The sequence below is a fragment of the Apteryx mantelli genome, chromosome 7, assembly GCF_036417845.1.
Source record: "Apteryx mantelli isolate bAptMan1 chromosome 7, bAptMan1.hap1, whole genome shotgun sequence".
Lineage (NCBI taxonomy): Eukaryota > Metazoa > Chordata > Aves > Apterygiformes > Apterygidae > Apteryx > Apteryx mantelli.
In genome coordinates, this window is record NC_089984.1 from 22258706 (window position 1) to 22276491 (window position 17786).

At 58.2% G+C, this 17786-nt stretch overlaps 1 protein-coding gene across 2 annotated transcripts; it reads left to right on the top strand.

The window, feature by feature from the left end:
- Nucleotides 1–13339: 13339 nt before the first annotated feature.
- FBXL15 (F-box and leucine rich repeat protein 15) lies at nucleotides 13340–17752 on the top strand. 2 transcript variants are annotated; one of them, XM_067299974.1, is made up of 4 exons: nucleotides 13340–13418; nucleotides 14443–14602; nucleotides 15379–15881; nucleotides 16270–17752. In XM_067299974.1, exons 1-4 carry the CDS (start codon nucleotides 13384–13386, stop codon nucleotides 16457–16459), a joined length of 888 nt encoding a protein of 295 aa, XP_067156075.1. In that variant the 5' UTR covers nucleotides 13340–13383; the 3' UTR covers nucleotides 16460–17752. The 2 variants fall into 2 exon arrangements, with proteins under 2 accessions (XP_067156075.1, XP_067156076.1); XM_067299975.1 differs by having other exon boundaries at nucleotides 13353–13418; nucleotides 14352–14602.
- Nucleotides 17753–17786: the final 34 nt, after the last annotated feature.

A 17786-nucleotide genomic window follows, 5' to 3' on the forward strand; every position in this document is an offset into this window, starting at 1 on the left:
CCCGCTGACAGCCCCGCCAGCCAATGGGAAGCCCCCGCCGGGCGCCGCGCCCCGCCCCCGCCCGGTGGCACCGGGCACCCGGGCACGCGGTGGGGAGCGGTCGGACACGCCCGGCCCGGCCCGGCCCTGCGGGGGCCCGGTGTGCACGTCCCGTGTGCCGCTGTGCACGAGTCCTCGCGCGCTGGCAGGCACATCCGTGCGCGGGTGTGCACGTCCCGTGTGCCGCTGTGCACGAGTCCTCGCGCGCTGGCAGGCACATCCGTGCGCGGGTGTGCACGTCCCGTGTGCCGCTGTGCACGAGTCCTCGCGCGCTGGCAGGCACATCCGTGCGCGGGTGTGCACGTCCCGTGTGCCGCTGTGCACGAGTCCTCGCGCGCTGGCAGGCACATCCGTGCGCGGGTGTGCACGTCCCGTGTGCCGCTGTGCACGAGTCCTCGCGCGCTGGCAGGCACATCCGTGCGCGGGTGTGCACGTCCCGTGTGCCGCTGTGCACGAGTCCTCGCGCGCTGGCAGGCACATCCGTGCGCGGGTGTGCACGTCCCGTGTGCCGCTGTGCACGAGTCCTCGCGCGCTGGCAGGCACATCCGTGCGCGGGTGTGCACGTCCCGTGTGCCGCTGTGCGCAAGTCCTTGTGCATCAGCATGCGCGTCCCCCTGCAGTGGTGCGCACGTCCCCGTTCGGGGTGCACATCCTTGGGTCCGGTGTGCACGTCCCCACACACCTGTGTGTGCATCACCACGTATCGGTGTGCACGTGTCCCTGTTCACCAGTGTGCACATCCCTGTGTGTCACTGTGCACGTCCCCCTGCGTCAGCGTGCACGTGGCTGTGTGTCGGCGTGCACACCCCCCATGTGGGGAGCGGGCTCCTGGAAGGGCCGTCTCCCTGCTACCACCCTGCCGTGGGGCTCAGCCCAGACTGGGCAGTTTGGGTTCCCGGCTCCCACGGCTGCAGGCGCGGGGGCCCCACGGCCGCCCACCGTGAGCACAGGGAGAAGTGGGCTGCAGCTAGTGCGGGCAGCGTTGGGTCCAGCGGGGCCTCCGAAATCCCCACGACTGCTGGTGGCACGGGTGGTTGCTCCGCAGAGTGCTCCCGCCTCGCGCCCTGCTGCCCTGCTGCCGTCCTCTGCTAGGACCAAAGGCCCAAAGCTGTGCTGCGCCCAGGGACGGGTCCCCGCCAGTGGGCCGCTCCCCGCAGGGCCGAGGGCCGGCGGTGCTCGCTCCAGGATGCAGGCCCTGGGCTGGGGACGTGCCTCTCCGGGGTCTCCCTGAGCATGGGAACGTGCCGCTGCCACGGGCTGCCGCGGCATTGCAGGCTGCCGCCCCACCTCACCAGCCACCCAAAAGGTTGGCAAACGCCCCCCTGGCTCGGGGACCCACATCACGCTGCAAGGGGAGAAAACCCATCCTTGGTGTCCGGCCGGGGCGTGGGGGCCCAGCCTGGCCGGGGGTGCTGTGCTCCCGGCTGGGGGGCCCGGCCACGGTGCGGCCGCTGCACGGGGCAGCACGCGGCCCTGCTGGGGCCGGCCCTTGCGGCCGTGTGGCAGCCAGCGCTCCCGTCCTCCCGGGCTGCCAGATCGATTCGCTATTAAACAGCACTTTATTACCCAGCCCAGCAATCGTTATTAAGTGTGTGTGAGCAAGGGCCCAGGAGAGCTGGTGCCTCACGTGCATGCAATGCCTTCAAGAGGAATTTGGGGAAAGCTTCCCCTTTCTTGGTGTTTTCTCTGCGTGCGCGAGACCAACCCGGTGCCTGCCTGCCCTCGCTGTCACCTCGAAAGCTGTCCCCTTCTCCCTGCCCAGCACAGGGATGAAGGGAGAAAGCGGCAGCCTGAGCACACTCCTCATATTTAATGCACTGAAGCTGCCATTTTCCCCCTCCTTCTGCAGGCTCCCGCCTGTGCGGGGCCCCGCTCCCCCCGCCTGCGGTGGCGGGTCCCTGAGCTGCCTGGCGCGCAGACAGCTCTCCCAGCCGACTCCAGCGGAGCTGGGCTAATTAGGGGCCTCGCTGCCATGGGATCAACGACCTGATTCCTTCAGCAGCTTCTTGTTGGCAGGAGGGCAAGGTGGGGGGGGAGGCTTTTCTCTAAGCTGCAGCCAAGTGACAAATTTAACCAAGTGGAAGAGCTCAGAGCTTTCCTGGTGTGCCTGCACCAGGACAAGGCAGGCCCGCGCCTTCCCAGCACCTGCAGGCAGCCTCGATCCAAGGGGCAGGACCCCATTGGAGCAGGGCTGACCATCACTGGCTGCTGCGTGGTGAGGCAAGGGCTCCCAGGGGAAGTCCTCTCCTGCCACCTTGGCTGGAGCTCCAGGCCATTCATGGAAAGCACATTTCCTTCTACATCATTTGTGTTTCCTCCCACAGTAGCTACTGCTCTCCCTACCACTATCTGCTTCTTGCTGTGTCTCCCTCTCCTTCCCACCATCCCTATATCTCCTGAGGGACATGGTCATGTGCATGGGTCCAATCAGTGCTGGCATGAGCTGTGCTGGACCAGGAATTAGCTCTGGCTCCCCCTGCCCTCCTGCCATGAATCCCAGCCCACTGCCCCAGCTGAGGCAGGGCAGGAGTTCCTTCTTCTGAGAGAGCAGAGAATTCCTCTGGCAGATGGTGGAGAAGAGGACAGATAAAGTCGTCCACCCCTGGTGCTCTATCCCCACAGTTCCTACCCTGAGCACACTTGACTAGAGAGCCAGGAGCACTACATGCTGTCATATCATCTCCCCTTGCTGCCTTCTCCTCACTATGTGTTTCCCTTGGACACTTCAACCCATCCAGTCCTTGCCTGCAGGTATCACATCTGTCCTACGTAAGAGTCCATCCACCTCCATGCCCCTTTCAGCCTCATGGTCTCTGCCAGTTCCTCAAGCCTGCCCATAGGCAGCTTCTGGTAGTTTTCCTTCAAACTATTGCTGGTACTTTCCTTGGTTATCTTTACAAATCAGCAATGTACCCATCCGTCCTGAGCCCAGAAGGGATTGGGTCTCACTAGGGCAGCAAGATGATTAACTTCTCGCTCGGAAGAGACAGACCTTGGATGGTGTATTGTCCCAGCAGCTGTTCAAATCCAGATGGCATTTGGGTGGGAAGGTGGTAGACGAGGGACTTCTTCCCCCAGCCAGCTCCACATGCTGCTGATCCTCAGCCTGTCCTGAGATACACGGATTGCTCATGGTGGTCTCAAGAAGGGCACAGCTGGACACACAGGCATGGTGTCTGGTGACTAATGCCAGGAGTCCCCAGGCCTGGATCCGCTATGGGGAAGCGCACAGCTTCTTGGTCTTCGCAATGCATTTGCTCTCAGGGCAGCAAGTGGACTCAGGGAGCACGAGCAGTCCCCAGGGTCCCTTGGCCACTGGCTCTTGCACACAGGCACCACTCTTCTGCTCCATAGCCAGGGCCTCACCACAGCTTTGTGGCCTGCCAGCTTCTCCCGCGGCTGTGGCTCCACTGGCCTCCCCCAATTGCAAATGCCCTGGTGCAGTGCTGGGCCATTGGTCACACAGGTCACTCACACCCCATCTAGTGGTCCTCAGCTCAGGGGCAGTGATGCCAAGCAAGAAGCAGGCTGCACGCAGCACCTTGCTTGCACCCTGCTCTCCTGGATGCAGAGGGACTGTCAGGGCTTTTTCGTTCAGAGCAGCCAATGCTTACTGTACCGCAAAGGGTAAAAGGGCCGTATTCTGACTCGCTGCTGCCTAAGTCAGTGGGGCTGTGCTTAGGCCTTGCATAAGCCTTGCATAGCCTCGCAAGTGGGGACAGTCACTCTGCTAGCAAGTGGGTGTTCCTCACCCAGTTACCTAGAAGCACTATGGAAATAGTGAGTGGGTCCTGCAGGAGATGAGCGCTTCTGATTCCCAGTGAGGGCAAGGCAAGCTGAGCTCCCGCATCTCCCACCACACTGAGGGCTCCAGGGCAATGGATTACGTTCCCCCAGAGTGTTCCCCTGTGGCCCAGGCTTAATTACACAGCTCCAATTAATCCTTTCTGCCTTCAGTGCCAACACCCAAACATCCTAGCTATATATTTAAAAAGCCACTGCAGTTTAAGCCAAGTCTTTAATGGGCTGATGCACTTATCTGTTATTCCACCAGGCTGGTGGTTAAGGCTAAATGGTGAAAATACTCCTCCTTGACAGTCTGTTTTACAGATGCTGCTTTACAACGTACTGTGGGCAAAAAGACAGCAGTGCAGATCAGCCCTGGACTCACCCTGGAGCCACCGCCTCCCCTTGCAAATCCCCAGAGAAACCCAAGGTTATTGCACAGCTCTTCCAGCCACAGCCCCCTGCGCAGGGTGATTGCAGGCTCTGTAAAATCCCTCTCTTTCACCTCGGAGGGGTGATTTCTTTGTGTGCATGCCCGAGATCAGCCTCCACCTTTCCAAATCAGGGGAGTTTGCCTCAGAGTGACTCCACACAGTGCCCACGCAGAGACAGCCCCTTTGGCCTCTCTGCCTGAACTCAGGCTTCTACAGGGACCCAGCATTGGAGGAGACCATACCCACGCTGTCCGGTGCCCCTGTCCTCTCCCTGGTGGGGGGCAGGCCCGTGGGACCAGGCAGGATCTTTCAGAGGAAAGGCACTCTGGAATAGGACACAGCCTGCAGGAAGTTTTACAGGGGGGAAGGAGCCTGGGAGAGTGGATCCTTACCTGGATGCATCCCAGGTCAGGGCTCCCCACACCCACCCGCCCCCACCTACGCTCCTGGAGAGAAGAGGCTGCTGGAGGGGCAGGGGAGGGGAACTGAGCCCCAGCCAGGAGTGGCCAAACACACTGCTAATGGCAGGTGAGCACATGGAGCTGGGACATTTGCCAGCACCAGCACTGTCCACAGTCAGGATGAGGGCAAAGGTGCCAGGGTGGTAAAATTGCCCTGGAGATGTGGAAGTGAGGGCCCAGCACAGTTTCTGAGCCAAAAATAATCTCCCTGCACAGCAGCCAGGGGAACAATTGTGTGGGAGTATCTCTTGCGGTGAAGAGATGCTCAGGGAAAAGGCAGTCTTGAAGGAATGTGCTTTGGAGAAGATTTCTGGCTAATGGGTTTTGTACTTGGGTGAGGATAGAGCTTCCTGGTGTGCCAGCAGGCTGCTCATCAGACCCACCTCACTCCAGTGAGTCACCTCACCAAAGAGATGAATTTGGCTTGAAACAACCCAAACCACTGGTTTGTCAGTGTAGCCTCCTGGGACACAGGTTGCACTGTGGAGCAGTTCTTCAAAGCTGCTCTCCAACGAGTCTCTGCAATGGTAGGATGTGATCCCCTCCCTCCATCTTCAAGAGTCACAAGGGAAAAACCCAAACCTTCAGGAGCAAAGGGTCTGGCCTTGGCTAGGGAAGTCCCCTGGGAGGTTAATGGCTATTCTTCAGGGAGAGAGGATCCGGGGAGGGAAAGAAGTGGATTGCTTAGTGATTCACCCAGTGCCATGCAGCTGGCCAGTGAACAGTGCTGAATTCAGTGCTTCTCTCTGAGCTCCTTTCCTACACCCCCAGGGTCCTGGACAGAAGCTGGGAGTCCTCCTGCAACTGGCTGGGCTTTATAACCTCCACATATTTGCAAAGGAAAAGAAACTTTCTAAGAACTTACTAACTCACTATGCAGCCCTGCTGTGCAGCTGCTGTATGATGTGAAGCTGGAACAGAGCTGGAAGGGGACAGCACAAGGAGAGCAGTGGTCTTGCCTAAAACAACAATTTCTCTTCCCATTCAGGAGAGTCCAGTGCATCCTCTCACCAGGGCGGCCCTAGAAAAGGTTTAGGTTGGATTTGCTGCTGTTCACTCAGCAAAAGGCAAGTCCGTTAGTTCAGGATGTCCCTGTCAGGGCTGGACTCCTAACTCCCAATGCCCTGAGATGGGTTTTGATGTGACTCCCTCATTCTTCTTGGGTAAGAGCAGCATCTCTGTTCAGAGGATGGAGACACCATGGACTGTGCCAGAGCAGCACTGCTGGGACCTCACATGAGCAATCAGGGACCAGGGCTCTCTTTCCAGCTCTGCCTGGTAGTCTTGGACAAGACATTTCATACACAGTCTCCTCACACACTTTGGTGATCTTACACATTTTGACTCCAAACTCCTTTTCTCATGTTTATGTACATAATTATGTTGTGTTGCACAAGATGGTCCTGATTGCTGGTACTCCTGTAGGGCAAATGACAGATGTGGCAGGTCATGAGCAGAGTTCCCTCTCTGACACGGCATCTCCCCTTGGAGTCTCCTGCTCAAAATGAACAGGCATGCCTGGCTCTGTCAGGATGAAATCAGCAAGCAGATGGGTGCGAGGGGGAGTAAGAGCAATGAATGAAAGGCTGCAGGCAGTGTCTTATGTAGAAAAGGGACAGCAAGCTCCAGGCATACAGCCTGACCCAGCACAGGGAGATGTGATCCCACAAAGAATTGTCTAAAATATGTGGAAACTCTGAAGGGTTAGTTTAGGAGGTGTAAGTACAAGTACAGTGAGGAAAATGTAAATCTAGCCCCGGCATTGGGCAAAACCTGCCAACCTGGAGATATGTGGAGTCACAAGCAAAGGATTTGCTGAAAGCTTGGGAGAGACAGAGCAGTGGATACCTCAGGGGGATCCTAGCAGAACAACCCTGCATTGGCAAGTAACTAGGAGCCCCTCATGCATGTGCCTCTTCCAACTCTGACTTGGACAGCTTTGTCTTGCTTTGTGATTTTTTTTTTTTAAACCCTGTGTACTCAGATTCACTTCTCAGTAAGGAGAAGGAGAAGGTGGCATCTGCAGGGAAGAGTTGGGCAGAAGAAGGCATGGGTTTCTGTTTCATCAGCTGAAGAGTGGCTCCTGGTGGCAGCGAGCAAACTAAAGCAACCTCAGGGCTCACTGAGGGCAGGGTTTTGTCCCTGTAAGCTCAGCACTTTCTTCTTCCATGCATCAGTAAGCCTGACTGTGATCTGCTCCATCCCATAGTGCAATGGAGAGTGTGTTGGACTTATTTTGCAGCCAGAGAGAAAATGGACCCAGATCCTTTGACAGATCCTGGTAAGAGTCCAAGCAAAGACAGTGCTGAGATTTTACCTGATCTTCTGGGGTCCTGCAGGCACCCAGCTTTCATGTCTTAAAGAGTGAACACTGCAGAGCTACTGGTGTCCTTGAAAAGACCTTGCCTCTTATCCCACTTGAGACTGGCAGAAAACTGTAAAGGAAATACCCCCAACATCATTGCAAGGCTAAAGGTATTTAGTCAGCAAGGTGCCAAGTCATTATACTCTGTGATAGGTCTCAGGGTGGGGGGTAGATTTGGCTTGGCACTGCACCAATCTCCCAACAATAAATTGTGCCCTCCCACAGCTCAGAGTCCCCTCTGGGGACCCCAGCAGGTTTGAGGAAATCAAACCAACTTCTCAGTATACCTCCGACATGGAAATAACTGGGTTCTCAAAGCAAATCAAGGCAAAGAAAAGTCAAGGCAAAAAAATAGCTCGCCTACCATCAGTCACCAAATCAGGAGCACCTCTGGGAACAGAACCCTGGATTCCTGGCTCTAAATCATCTTTTCTAATGATAATGCTCTCTTCAGGACTCAAAACTCCTAAATCTCATCCCAGTCCCCAAAGCATGAGGTCAAAACCAAACTGCTTCTCTAGACCCTACAAAGGTACAGTTAGGTGCTAGCTCTGCCTCACCCTAGTGGAGCTGGCTGAAATCTCTTCTCCTTTCAATAGGACATTTATAAAGATGAAGGTACCAGCAGGATCAGACCCAAGGCTGACCAAGGCCAGGCCCCCAGCACCATATGTTTCCAAGGAAGATGCAAGAAAGCTGCAGCAGCAGTTGTGAGCTAATCTGTGCCCTCCCCCTGAGGGTTCAGCTTGGTTGCTCATCACTGTAGATCAGCTCAAGACCTGACACAAGAGGCCTCCTTTCCATCGCAGAATATCAGTGGTCACTGGGATAGCAGGAGAGCCACTGGACTCATCGATGTCGTGTACTTACTGAAGGCATCCATGCTCAACCCTGTGCCATACACTTTTTCTTGTTAAAAATTAAGTCTGTTAATCCCTGGACTCCAGCGGCTGGGGCTTTCTGATTGACACACAGCACACACTGTACCAAGGAGTTACCAGGACACATGCTGAAACCAGGCTAGCTGGGTTCACTTGATGCTTGTCAGCTCTATTTCCCGTCTCTCATGTACTGTCTCCACCAGGCTCACTGCTGAATTCATAGCACTTAGACACCAGTAAACTTACGCATAAGCAAAACCACAGCCCTTCTTATTTCCTTTTGGAAAATAAATTAATACAATTGCTTGGTTTTACAGGAGCAGTTGTGATGATCTTTCCCACATCGTCTTTAAAATCCCTGAAGCTGGTGATTAACCAAGCTTATAGCAGGAAGTTTTTAGTCCAGGCTCTGCCTCACCTTGGCCAACTGGCAAGGTGAATTTCCCTGGTCCTGAGGGAGCTCCCTGACATCAGGGCCAATGCTGTCTTGGCAGACCAGCTTGCGGCATTAGGGCTTGACTGAAAGTATGCATCTGGCTGGACCTTAAAAAGTAAAATTACAAACACCATTCAAGAAAGATGTGCAGTCCTCTTAGGCAAAGGGACACTCTGCCAGCTAGGCTGAGGCCTGCTGAACTCTTCACTGGGTTGGCAGAGCAGAGGGAAAGTCAGATCCCTCGAGCTTGTCTTCTTCCACTTGTCCCTTCACTGCTAAGTTGCAGAGGGTGACACCACCCAGACTGTGTGCTATGGTGCTGTACAGCTGTGCCACAGTCACCCCATGTGTAGGAGCCCTTCACACACATGAGCACAAGGAAGATACTGGTTTGGGACCCTTACCATTGGTATAGCCCTTGGTTGCTAGGCCTGCTGGACATCCTGGCAGCATCAAGCTGTGTCTCAGCATATCCACCTGCAGCACAGTGGCAGGATATGATGCTCTTCATGCATGTGGAGGTGCCCTGAGTATGAGAGAGAAGACCCTGAGTATTTCACAGCTGGAAACTGTCCACGACTCCCAGCATGTGGTACAAGCATATCAGAAGCCACTGATATGAGGAGAAGCTGCAGATCAAACCTACCTACCAAATCCCTTGCAGATGAACAGCTTGTCAAGGCCCTGAGAGCACTAATAGGCATTAATGGCTCTGATCAGCCTCACCTGGGGCCTCCAAGCCCACCCTCTGCCCATGGGCCTGGGAGCTCCATTTAAGGCCTGCTTGGCACATTCACTCCCTACCTGAGCTATGCTGTAGAGGTGCTGGTCTCCAGTTTAGCCACAGCCATGCCCCTGTCTGGACACATGTGTGACTGATCTACAGCTGTTGATCTGAACACATTGGCTGATGTCCTGGCCTCAGTTCTGCCTCATCACCATGGACCTGCCTGTTGATTGCTAGCTGTGCGAGGCCCTGGTTACTCTCATCAGGCCTAACTTGTGTCCCTGGCTTGACCTCAGAACTGCCTCATCACCCTGAACTTTCCTGATGACCTGGACTCTTTGCTGCCACCCCTAGACCTGCTCTGCTTGCCTTGCTGAGGTAGTGTGTGACTGGGCCCTGGCTGGTGAGGCCCCTGCCCTCCTGGCTGTGTTACTGTGCTTGGCCCCTTGTCCCTTAGGGAGCAACTGGCCTATTTACTTTCCTCTTCTACCCCCTCACCTGCAGTCCCCTAAGTGCTGAGACAACAAACTTTGAGCTGTCCAGGACTCTGGGGCTAGAGAGGTTTGTCAGAGCAAGCACCCTGTAGCACCTCTGCAGCATCATGTTAGGGAATCTGCTTTCAGGTTGCAGGATCCGAAAGCTTCCCAGGGTGATGCTGACCCTGTGAGCTGCACCTGGAAAAGAGCTGGTACTGTCTGAGAGGGCCCTGGCACAGTGCCTGCAGCCCCCCAGTGCAAGCAGGCTGATGTGAGCTGGAGTAAGTGTGGTTCCTTTGTGGTCCCAAGGGCAACTGTGCAGAGATGGCCTTGTGTTAAACGGCTCTGGAGGCTCTGCCTTGGCACTAGATCTTAAGCCCAGGGAGGGGCCTTCACCTCCCCTTCAGGCAGGGGCAGGCTTGTCCATCCAGGGAAAGGTTAGAATGCAACAAAGATCAGGAAGACCTCCCTTCTGTTGGTATTATAACAGTACCTCCCGGCCTCCTCACGGTACTCAAAACTTCTCTGGGCTGAGTATCGGCTTTCCTCCTAGCCCTGCTTCCAGCAAGCCCCTGGGGAAGTGACTCAGGCAGCCCAGCTGGATCAGACAAACTGAAAAACAAACACAGGTGGCTGTGGGAGCAGAGCAGGCCCCACTTGCCAGCCCAACACACGTGCTGCTTAGGAAGGATAACAAGCAACCCACAATACTGCTCCTCTGAGCAAGGACTCCAGTACAGGCTGGGAGCTCCCAGCCAGGTCTCTTCTGGCACTGAAAGCCTGCTGCAAAGGCCAGATGTAAATGAGCATTGCGCTCCCTGGTGCTCCCTCACGTCTTATCTAGACCAAGACTGCTATTTCAACAGCCTCTCTGTAGCCAACTCCAGCCACAATCATTCACTTACCGGTGCAAGGTTAAGGGACTCCCTACCAACTACTACACTTCTGTTAGACAGCAGAAAGCCAAAAGCAGGGTCACCACAGGACTGAAACCTCCTGAGAGCAAAATGAACCCTCCCAGTCTAAAATCAGGATCAGCTGCCAGAGCTGGCAGTGCTTTCTATGCCAAAGCAGCTCAGGGCTTTCAGGAGCCAGTGGGTAAGGCCATGGCTGGGGGCATTTTTAGCTCCTCTAGAAAATCAAAAATCCTGACCTTGCTTTCCCCTGTGTAAAGGAGATGAGTGCTGTGCTAACTCAGGGAGGTACTGAGACCTCCAAAGTGGGGAGGTGCCGCTTGCCCGGAGGCAGACAGGTAGCATTGGTAGCTATCCCCAGAGGACAGGCACTGAGGAAGAAGACCATTCTCCAGACCACCCCCCTCCTTGGCAGGGAGTGAATGGACCATGATAAGTAGATGTGACATTGCTTTCCTGGGATGGGACGGATTGTATTATTGCCCATGATGTGATAAGAAGGGAGGTTCAGGCTTCAGGTAGCTTGGAAATAACCTGAGCAGAAAGCTTTTAGGTCTTCTGGACAAGCAGGAAGGACACCCAGAACCAATAGCCCCCCTGAAGGTACTGAAATGTCCATGGTTGGGACTTGTTCACTGCATGTGTGTCCTGCTCTTTTGTCGGGTGAATCTCTTTTATAGTGTCTGTTGTTAATAGCAATCAGTGGCTTGATGCTCTCTGTGCTACACAAGGTGGAAAAGCTCAGATGTGAGCCGGGGTCACCCATTCAGGGTCAGTTCCACAGTTCGGGGCAGAAGTGCATGGTGTGTGTTAGGATGAGCTATGCATCAGTGTGAGATACCTATGTACAGGCCTTTGGGCTGCCCCACAAGCCGGCAGCCTCCCTGGGAGAAGAAGGGACAGAGGTCCCCCCCCCCGGCTCTTGCCAAAGGGACCCTGTTTCCACCTCTGCCGCCTGCTCTCTCGCTATCCATTTCCCGCTCCTGGTGCACCCTGGAGGTGCAGGCTCAGCCTTATTCGGCCTCTTAACATCTCCTGACATTTTCACTGAGACTTCAACAGCGGCCAAACTCCGCACACTGCAGCTTCGGGAAGCGGAAAGGAGAGCAGCGGAGAAATAACAGCTTCTATTTTTACGGGAGCCCTGCCTGGAGTCGTTATGGCAACTGCACCGGCAGGCGCCCCGGGCCCTCCCTTCTGCCGGCGCCGAGCGGGGGCTGCCGGTGGCGGGGACGGACCCAGCTGCCTCCTGTGGGGCAGCGCGGTGGGGGCGGGATGGGGCGGGAGGGGGCGGGGGCGGCCCGAGGGCAGGGGGGTGAGTGAGTGAGGGGGCCAGGGCCAAGGCCGGGCGGGGGCGGGGGCGGCAGGACTGGGTGGGGGGCAGCGCGGTGCCGGGGCCGGGGGGTGCAGGGGTGGGGCGGCGCAGCACCGGCACCAGGCGCGGTGCTGGGGCAGGGCAGGTGCTGGGAGAACCGGGAGTCCCGGGGGGCCAGGAGCTGCCCGCCCGCCTTTCCTGGGGCCCCTCCGTTGCCGCAGGCAGGGGCTGGGGGGGAAGGGCCGCGCAGCCCGGGCGAGAGGGGCGGCTGGCGCGGCCGGGCCGGGCCGGGCCGGGCCGGCGCCGTCGCTCGCCGCAGCGGCGGCTCCGGGCTCCGCGTGGTGCTGAACGGACAGCTCCGGGCGCAGTGCGCATGCGCGCGGCCGGCCCGCCGGGACACGGTGCGTGCGGGGGGCTGCGGGAACTGGGGCGCCGGTGCGCGCTGGGGGACTGCTGTGCGCTGGGGTGTGCACGGGGAAACTGGGATAGCTGGGGCAATAGCGGGCAGCTGGGGGACTGGTGTGAGGGTGGGGAGCAGGACAAATGTGTCACCGGCGCACTGGTGTGGCTGTGGGGTGTGTGTGGAGCATGGGACAGGGGTGCGGGGGGCGGGAGGTGAGAGGTGTGTGTGCACATATGCCTGTGTGCACATGTGCGTGTGTGTGTGCACACGCAAGGCAGGTTGTACACAAAGGTGTGTGGTCTGGAAGGCGTGTGAGCCTGTGGGTGAATGTGTCTGCATGGCATTGCACACAGCTTGCATGCTGCCATCTAACATACCCTCTGCACAGGGCTCTCGGGGCCACCCTGGTCCGCTTGCAAGGAATGGGCATGGATGGGTTGTCTGCCTGGATCGGTTTGCAACTGTACGTGCTCTAGACCACTGACACATAACTGCAGCCACCATAATGATCCTAGCAGCAAGGAATCATGCAGGCATTGCCTAGCACTCAGCTCAGTCCTCTCTGTAGCTGCGAGCCACCCCTTAGACCCACCGTGCAGAGATCCAAGATAATGCAGCCCTGAAAGGCAGCGAGGCTTTATAATCCCAGCTCCTGAGATGTGGCAGCCTCTGGCCTTCTCACTTGGGATATTCCCAGCTGGCTGTAGCTGGGCAAAATCCTCGCCTTCGCTGTGGACTGTCTCGGCACCGCCCGAGGGAGGAAGCCCTGCAGAACCCCAGTCTGGTCGCTTTCATGGGAGCGCGAAGCCTGCTCCAGCGGGGTGTCCCGGCCCTGGTCCGCAAGCCTCGCGTGTCCCAAGGCAGCGGTCCCTCCCAGCACCGCCTGCTAGCGCCGGAGCCCGGCAGGAGGGCACCGCGGGCAGGAGGGCACCGCGGGCCGGGTGCTACCGGCTCCGCCCGCCCGCGGCCGCCCCCGGCCTCCCCGCGGGGGCGGTGCGCTGGCTGCCCCCGCCCGCCGGGCTGTGCGCTAGGCCCCGCCCCCGGCACGCCCCGGCCCCGCCCCCGGCCCGCCAGGGGGCGCGCTCACTTCCGCTCGCCGGCGGTGACGTCGGTAGCGGACGCCCGGCGCCGCGGGGAGCGGCGCGCATGGAGCCGCCCGCGGAGCCCCGGCGGGGCGGCAGGTACCGGCGCCCCGGGCGGCTGGAGGGGGGGACGCGAGGCGCCCGCCCGCATGTGCCGGGCGGGGGCCTCCCGGCGCTCGGTGGGGCAGCGCAGGCCTTTGCGCCCGGCCCCGCGCGGTTCAGGGGTCGCCGCGGAGCGGGTGCCCCGGCCCGGGGGCGAGGGGCGGAGCTGGGCTCCCTCGGGGCAGCGCGGGCGGCCCCGGGCGGCGGGGCGGCGGGACGGGCCCGGCCCGGCCCCGGCAGGCGGCCCCGGGTGCTGCGTGCGCTGGGGCGGGCTTTAGCAGCATCTCTTGGCGGCGGCTCGAGGAGCTCGGTGCGCCGGGCCGCCGGGGCCCCTGCGGTCCGCTGCCGCCGCCGGGCCCCGCCGCCCTCCTCCAAGCACCCGGACGCGGCCTGGGGGCTGCGGGCCGCCCGGCGGCCTCATCTCTGCGGGGGCAGAGCCTCGGCGCGCTGTGTCGCTGCTCCCTCGGCCGCTGGCCTCGCTCCTCCGCGGCAGAGCTCTGCGTGGGGCTGGAGCGCTACCTCCCCGCGGGCGAAGGAGCAGGTGCCCCTTCTCCCCCCTGGCGAAGTGCCTGCGGGGCTTGGTCCCGGGTGCGGGAGACTAGCCGCAAGGTAGCGTGCTCTTTAAACAGGAGAGCTGGGCGCAGTAACTGTGCGGTTAGTGTGGTAGTGCTGCGGCAGTCGCCTTGCTGTTCCCTGCCCAGCCGCTGAGGGGCAGGAGCTCCTTGCCTAGCTGAGGGAAACCTCACCGGAGCCCTCCAGGAGGGCAGTGCAGTGTGCGGACTCATGCCTGAGTAATGAACATCCCAGGCTGGGGAGGAGGTGATGCACATGACGGGAGCGTGCCCTGCTGATGGCTGGCCACGGGGTTTTCCCCTTTGGGCTGGCTGTGGGAGAGGTTGCTGAGTTTCTCTTTCTGGCTGTTCCTCCTAGAGGTACCTGGCAGTAGGTGTGAGGTGATATAGCCTGGCTTTCACCACAGCCCGGCTCCCTGGCAACTGATGATGAGTTTGACCCCTTCCAGGGGATGCCTCCTGGATCTGCCCTGGGAAGACATCCTGGTTCCACATATCCTCTGTCACCTGCCACTGCAGCAGCTCCTGAGCCTGCAAAGGGTCAGCAAGTCATTCCAGTCTCTCATCCAGCTGTATCTGGCCAACATGCGCTGCTTTGACTCGAGCAAGGTATTGGATGGCTCTGAGGCTGGGGGAGACTCAGATGTGCCACTGCTCCGGAGCTAACGTGGGAGCATGTGGCTATGTGGGAGGTAGAAACCCCTGTCCAGGAGGCTGGTTTCTGCTTAGGAGCTTGGGTTAATGGCTCGCATGTTGGTCTGGACAGATGGGCTCAGGGAGGAGAGGTGGTGATTCAGGGCCCAGCAATGTGATTGTCTTTAGCAAGAGACTTTGGGGAGCAGTGTGCCTGGAGCTCCACCCAGGCCATTACAGGGCACTGGCTTGCAGAAGCACAGCCAGCTCCAGAGTGGCACAGCCTGTCAGGTCTCACCTGGGGCGTGCACTGGCATGGGTCTGCCAGGGGATAATGCTGTGCCCTGTCTTGAGGGAAAACTTGTGCAAGCCCTGGGAGAGACTGGGTGGGCCTTGGAGATGCAGGAGCGGCTGCTGTTCTGTGAGGAGACAAGAGTGGTCCAGCAAAGTTTCTGGAGAGCAGAGGCATAGAACTCAGCATGGGTGTACAAACTCAGTGGTGATGAGTGGGGTGGAAGAGACAGAGCAGCCTCTGGCTTCCTGAGGGTAGTGGCAGAAGCCTGGGCATAAGATGCTATGGGGAGGGGAGCCTTAAGGCAGGGTTTGCCCTGGGGCTAGGGGAGGTGACCATGGTCACCTATGTGCCACACTGGAAGAGAGGAGCGAGAAGAGTCTCTGGATGAGGGCCATGCTGAGCCAAGCTGATTTTAAACCCTGGTGAGTGCCTCATTCTTCCTGGGTTCTCCATGCAGATTGGGCCTGCCATCCCTAGAGCTGCTTTCGTTAACCTGCTGAAGGACAACGAAGTACTGCATCAGCTGGTGCTCCAGAACTGCTCTGACTGGCTGACAGACAGGGAGCTGCTCCCGGTCATCGGTCAGAACCACCACCTGCAACAGATCCAGCTGAAGGGCTGTGCCCAGCTCAGCCGCCACGCGCTGGTGGCCATCTCGCTGAGCTGCCCCAACTTGCGCCGGCTCTCCCTGGCTCACTGCGAGTGGGTGGACAGCCTGTCCCTGCGCAGCCTGGCTGACCACTGCAAGGCACTCGAGGCCGTGGACCTGACGGCCTGTCGCCAGCTGAAGGATGAAGCCATCTGCTACCTGGCGCAGAAGTGCAGCAAGCTCAAGTCTGTCTCACTGGCCGTCAATGCCAATGTGGGTGACGTGGCAGTGGAGGAGATTGCCAAGTGCTGCCCTGAGCTGGAGCACCTGGACCTCACGGGTTGTCTGCGAGTCAAAAATGACTCCATCAGGTACTGAGCAATGTGGGAAGCTGGGGTGGGGATGACAGGGGTGGGGAAGAAGAGGCCTGGAGGAAGAAGAGTTGGATTTCTTTGTGCTGGAAGCAATGAGAGCTACGTTTTGGGGAGAAGCTGCTGGCAGGCCTTTCAGGAGCGGGAGGTTCTGCTACTGACAGCAAATTCCCTGGGATGCCATAGAGGGTATACGTGGGACATAGCTGACTTGATCTGGCCATTGAGTTTCTTGAGTTTCTCTCTGGGGCTGTTGGGGTGCTGTTCCCAAAGTATGCTATGTGTGTGTGGCAGTGGTGAGTGCTGGCCTGCTGGGAGTAGAGAAGAGGGCGAGTTGTGTGCTTGGGAGTCCTGGCTTACAACCTGTGTGCGCTTTCTTTCTTGGCAGGGTCCTGGCCGAGTACTGTCCCAAGCTGCGCTCACTCAAGGTGAAGCACTGCCACAATGTGGCTGAGTCCAGCCTGAGCATCCTCCGAGGCCGTGGAGTGGAGCTGGATGTGGAGCCTCCACTGCAGAGGGCCCTTGTTCTCCTGCAGGACGTGGTTGGCTTTGCCCCTTTCATTAACCTCCAGATCTAGAACTGCTGCTGGGGAGGGGGGATGGATATGATGCTGGGATCCCAGGAGGATGTCAGAACTGGTTGCTGCTGAGACACGCAGAGAGAGGTTGGTCCCATCAGTGAGGCTGGCCTGAATGGGGCTCACTCTTCTCTCTGGGGCTGTTTAGCAGCCACTGGGTGTTCATGAGTGTGCTCTGATGGTGTCTCCTGGGAAAGTAACTCCCTCTGCAATAGCATGGAGAGAGTGAGTGACTTGCAGGAACACCGTGGTGCTGAACAGGCCTTGGCCAGACCAGCCAGTAGACAGGACTTATTATTTGTTGTATTCTAAAACTCTTAAGTGGCAGCTGTCCAGAGAGCAGGAGAGTGTTTGATGAGGACTGTGGACTACTGTCCCTTAGGGTGGGTATGCAAGGCATGCCTGAAGCACTGTTGGGAACAAACCAGGCCAGCTGGAGCAGAGAGGAGAGAAGCTGCCAGTCCTCCTCTTGGAGAGGGCAGGCCCCTCTGAGCTCAGGGAAGGAGGCAGTGCGAGCACAGCTCCAACCTGCAGCAACTGGCTAGCTGGCACCAAAGGGCTGTCAGGGGCCCAGCTCAGGCAGCGTGTGTGTGTCTAGGCCTAGCTGCTTGCCCACGGGCACTGGTTTAGGCCAGTGCAATGGAGGGGTTGTTCTCTGGTACTCTGGGGGAATGGGCTCCTGCTGCAGTTTCACTAGAGGAAATGCACCAAACTTAGCTATGCTGTCACTGAAAGCAGTTGATGGTTGCTGCTCATTGCTTCTAGATTCTGATTTATACTTTGGTAGTGCCCAGGCCTACTGAAACTCCATCCTGCTCCATGTCACAGGGCTGTGGCTTTTACACTCAACAGTGGTGAGAGAAATGGCAGGGGCCCTGGATATATTTTCAACTGCAGCTTATAGAATGCTGCAAGCTGTGTTGGCAGGGGCGGCCTAGCTCTGGTCTAGAATCCAACCTCAGCCCTTGCTTCCACTAGGTGGTTAACCAAACAGCAGGCACCTCTTGTGGAGAGCATGATGAAGACAGTGATTAGGGTAAGAGAGGGCAACCCTGTTCCTATCCTTGGCCCAGGAGGGGTTGGAGGCAGTGTCTGTAAAGCACATGCACTCTCCAGCTGTGAACTACACACCAACTCATGATCTTTATTAACGCTGGCACTCAGTTTAAAGCAACAGTGCACACAGACTTGTAAGAAGCTTGTTGCATAAGCACAAGCCACATCTTAGATCTAAAAATGTCCCATGCAAGGAATAACAGAGAATGCCCATGACCCAGGCAGCTGTTGTGGTGCGCCCCTAGGGTTGAGGGACAGCTACACAAAGAGA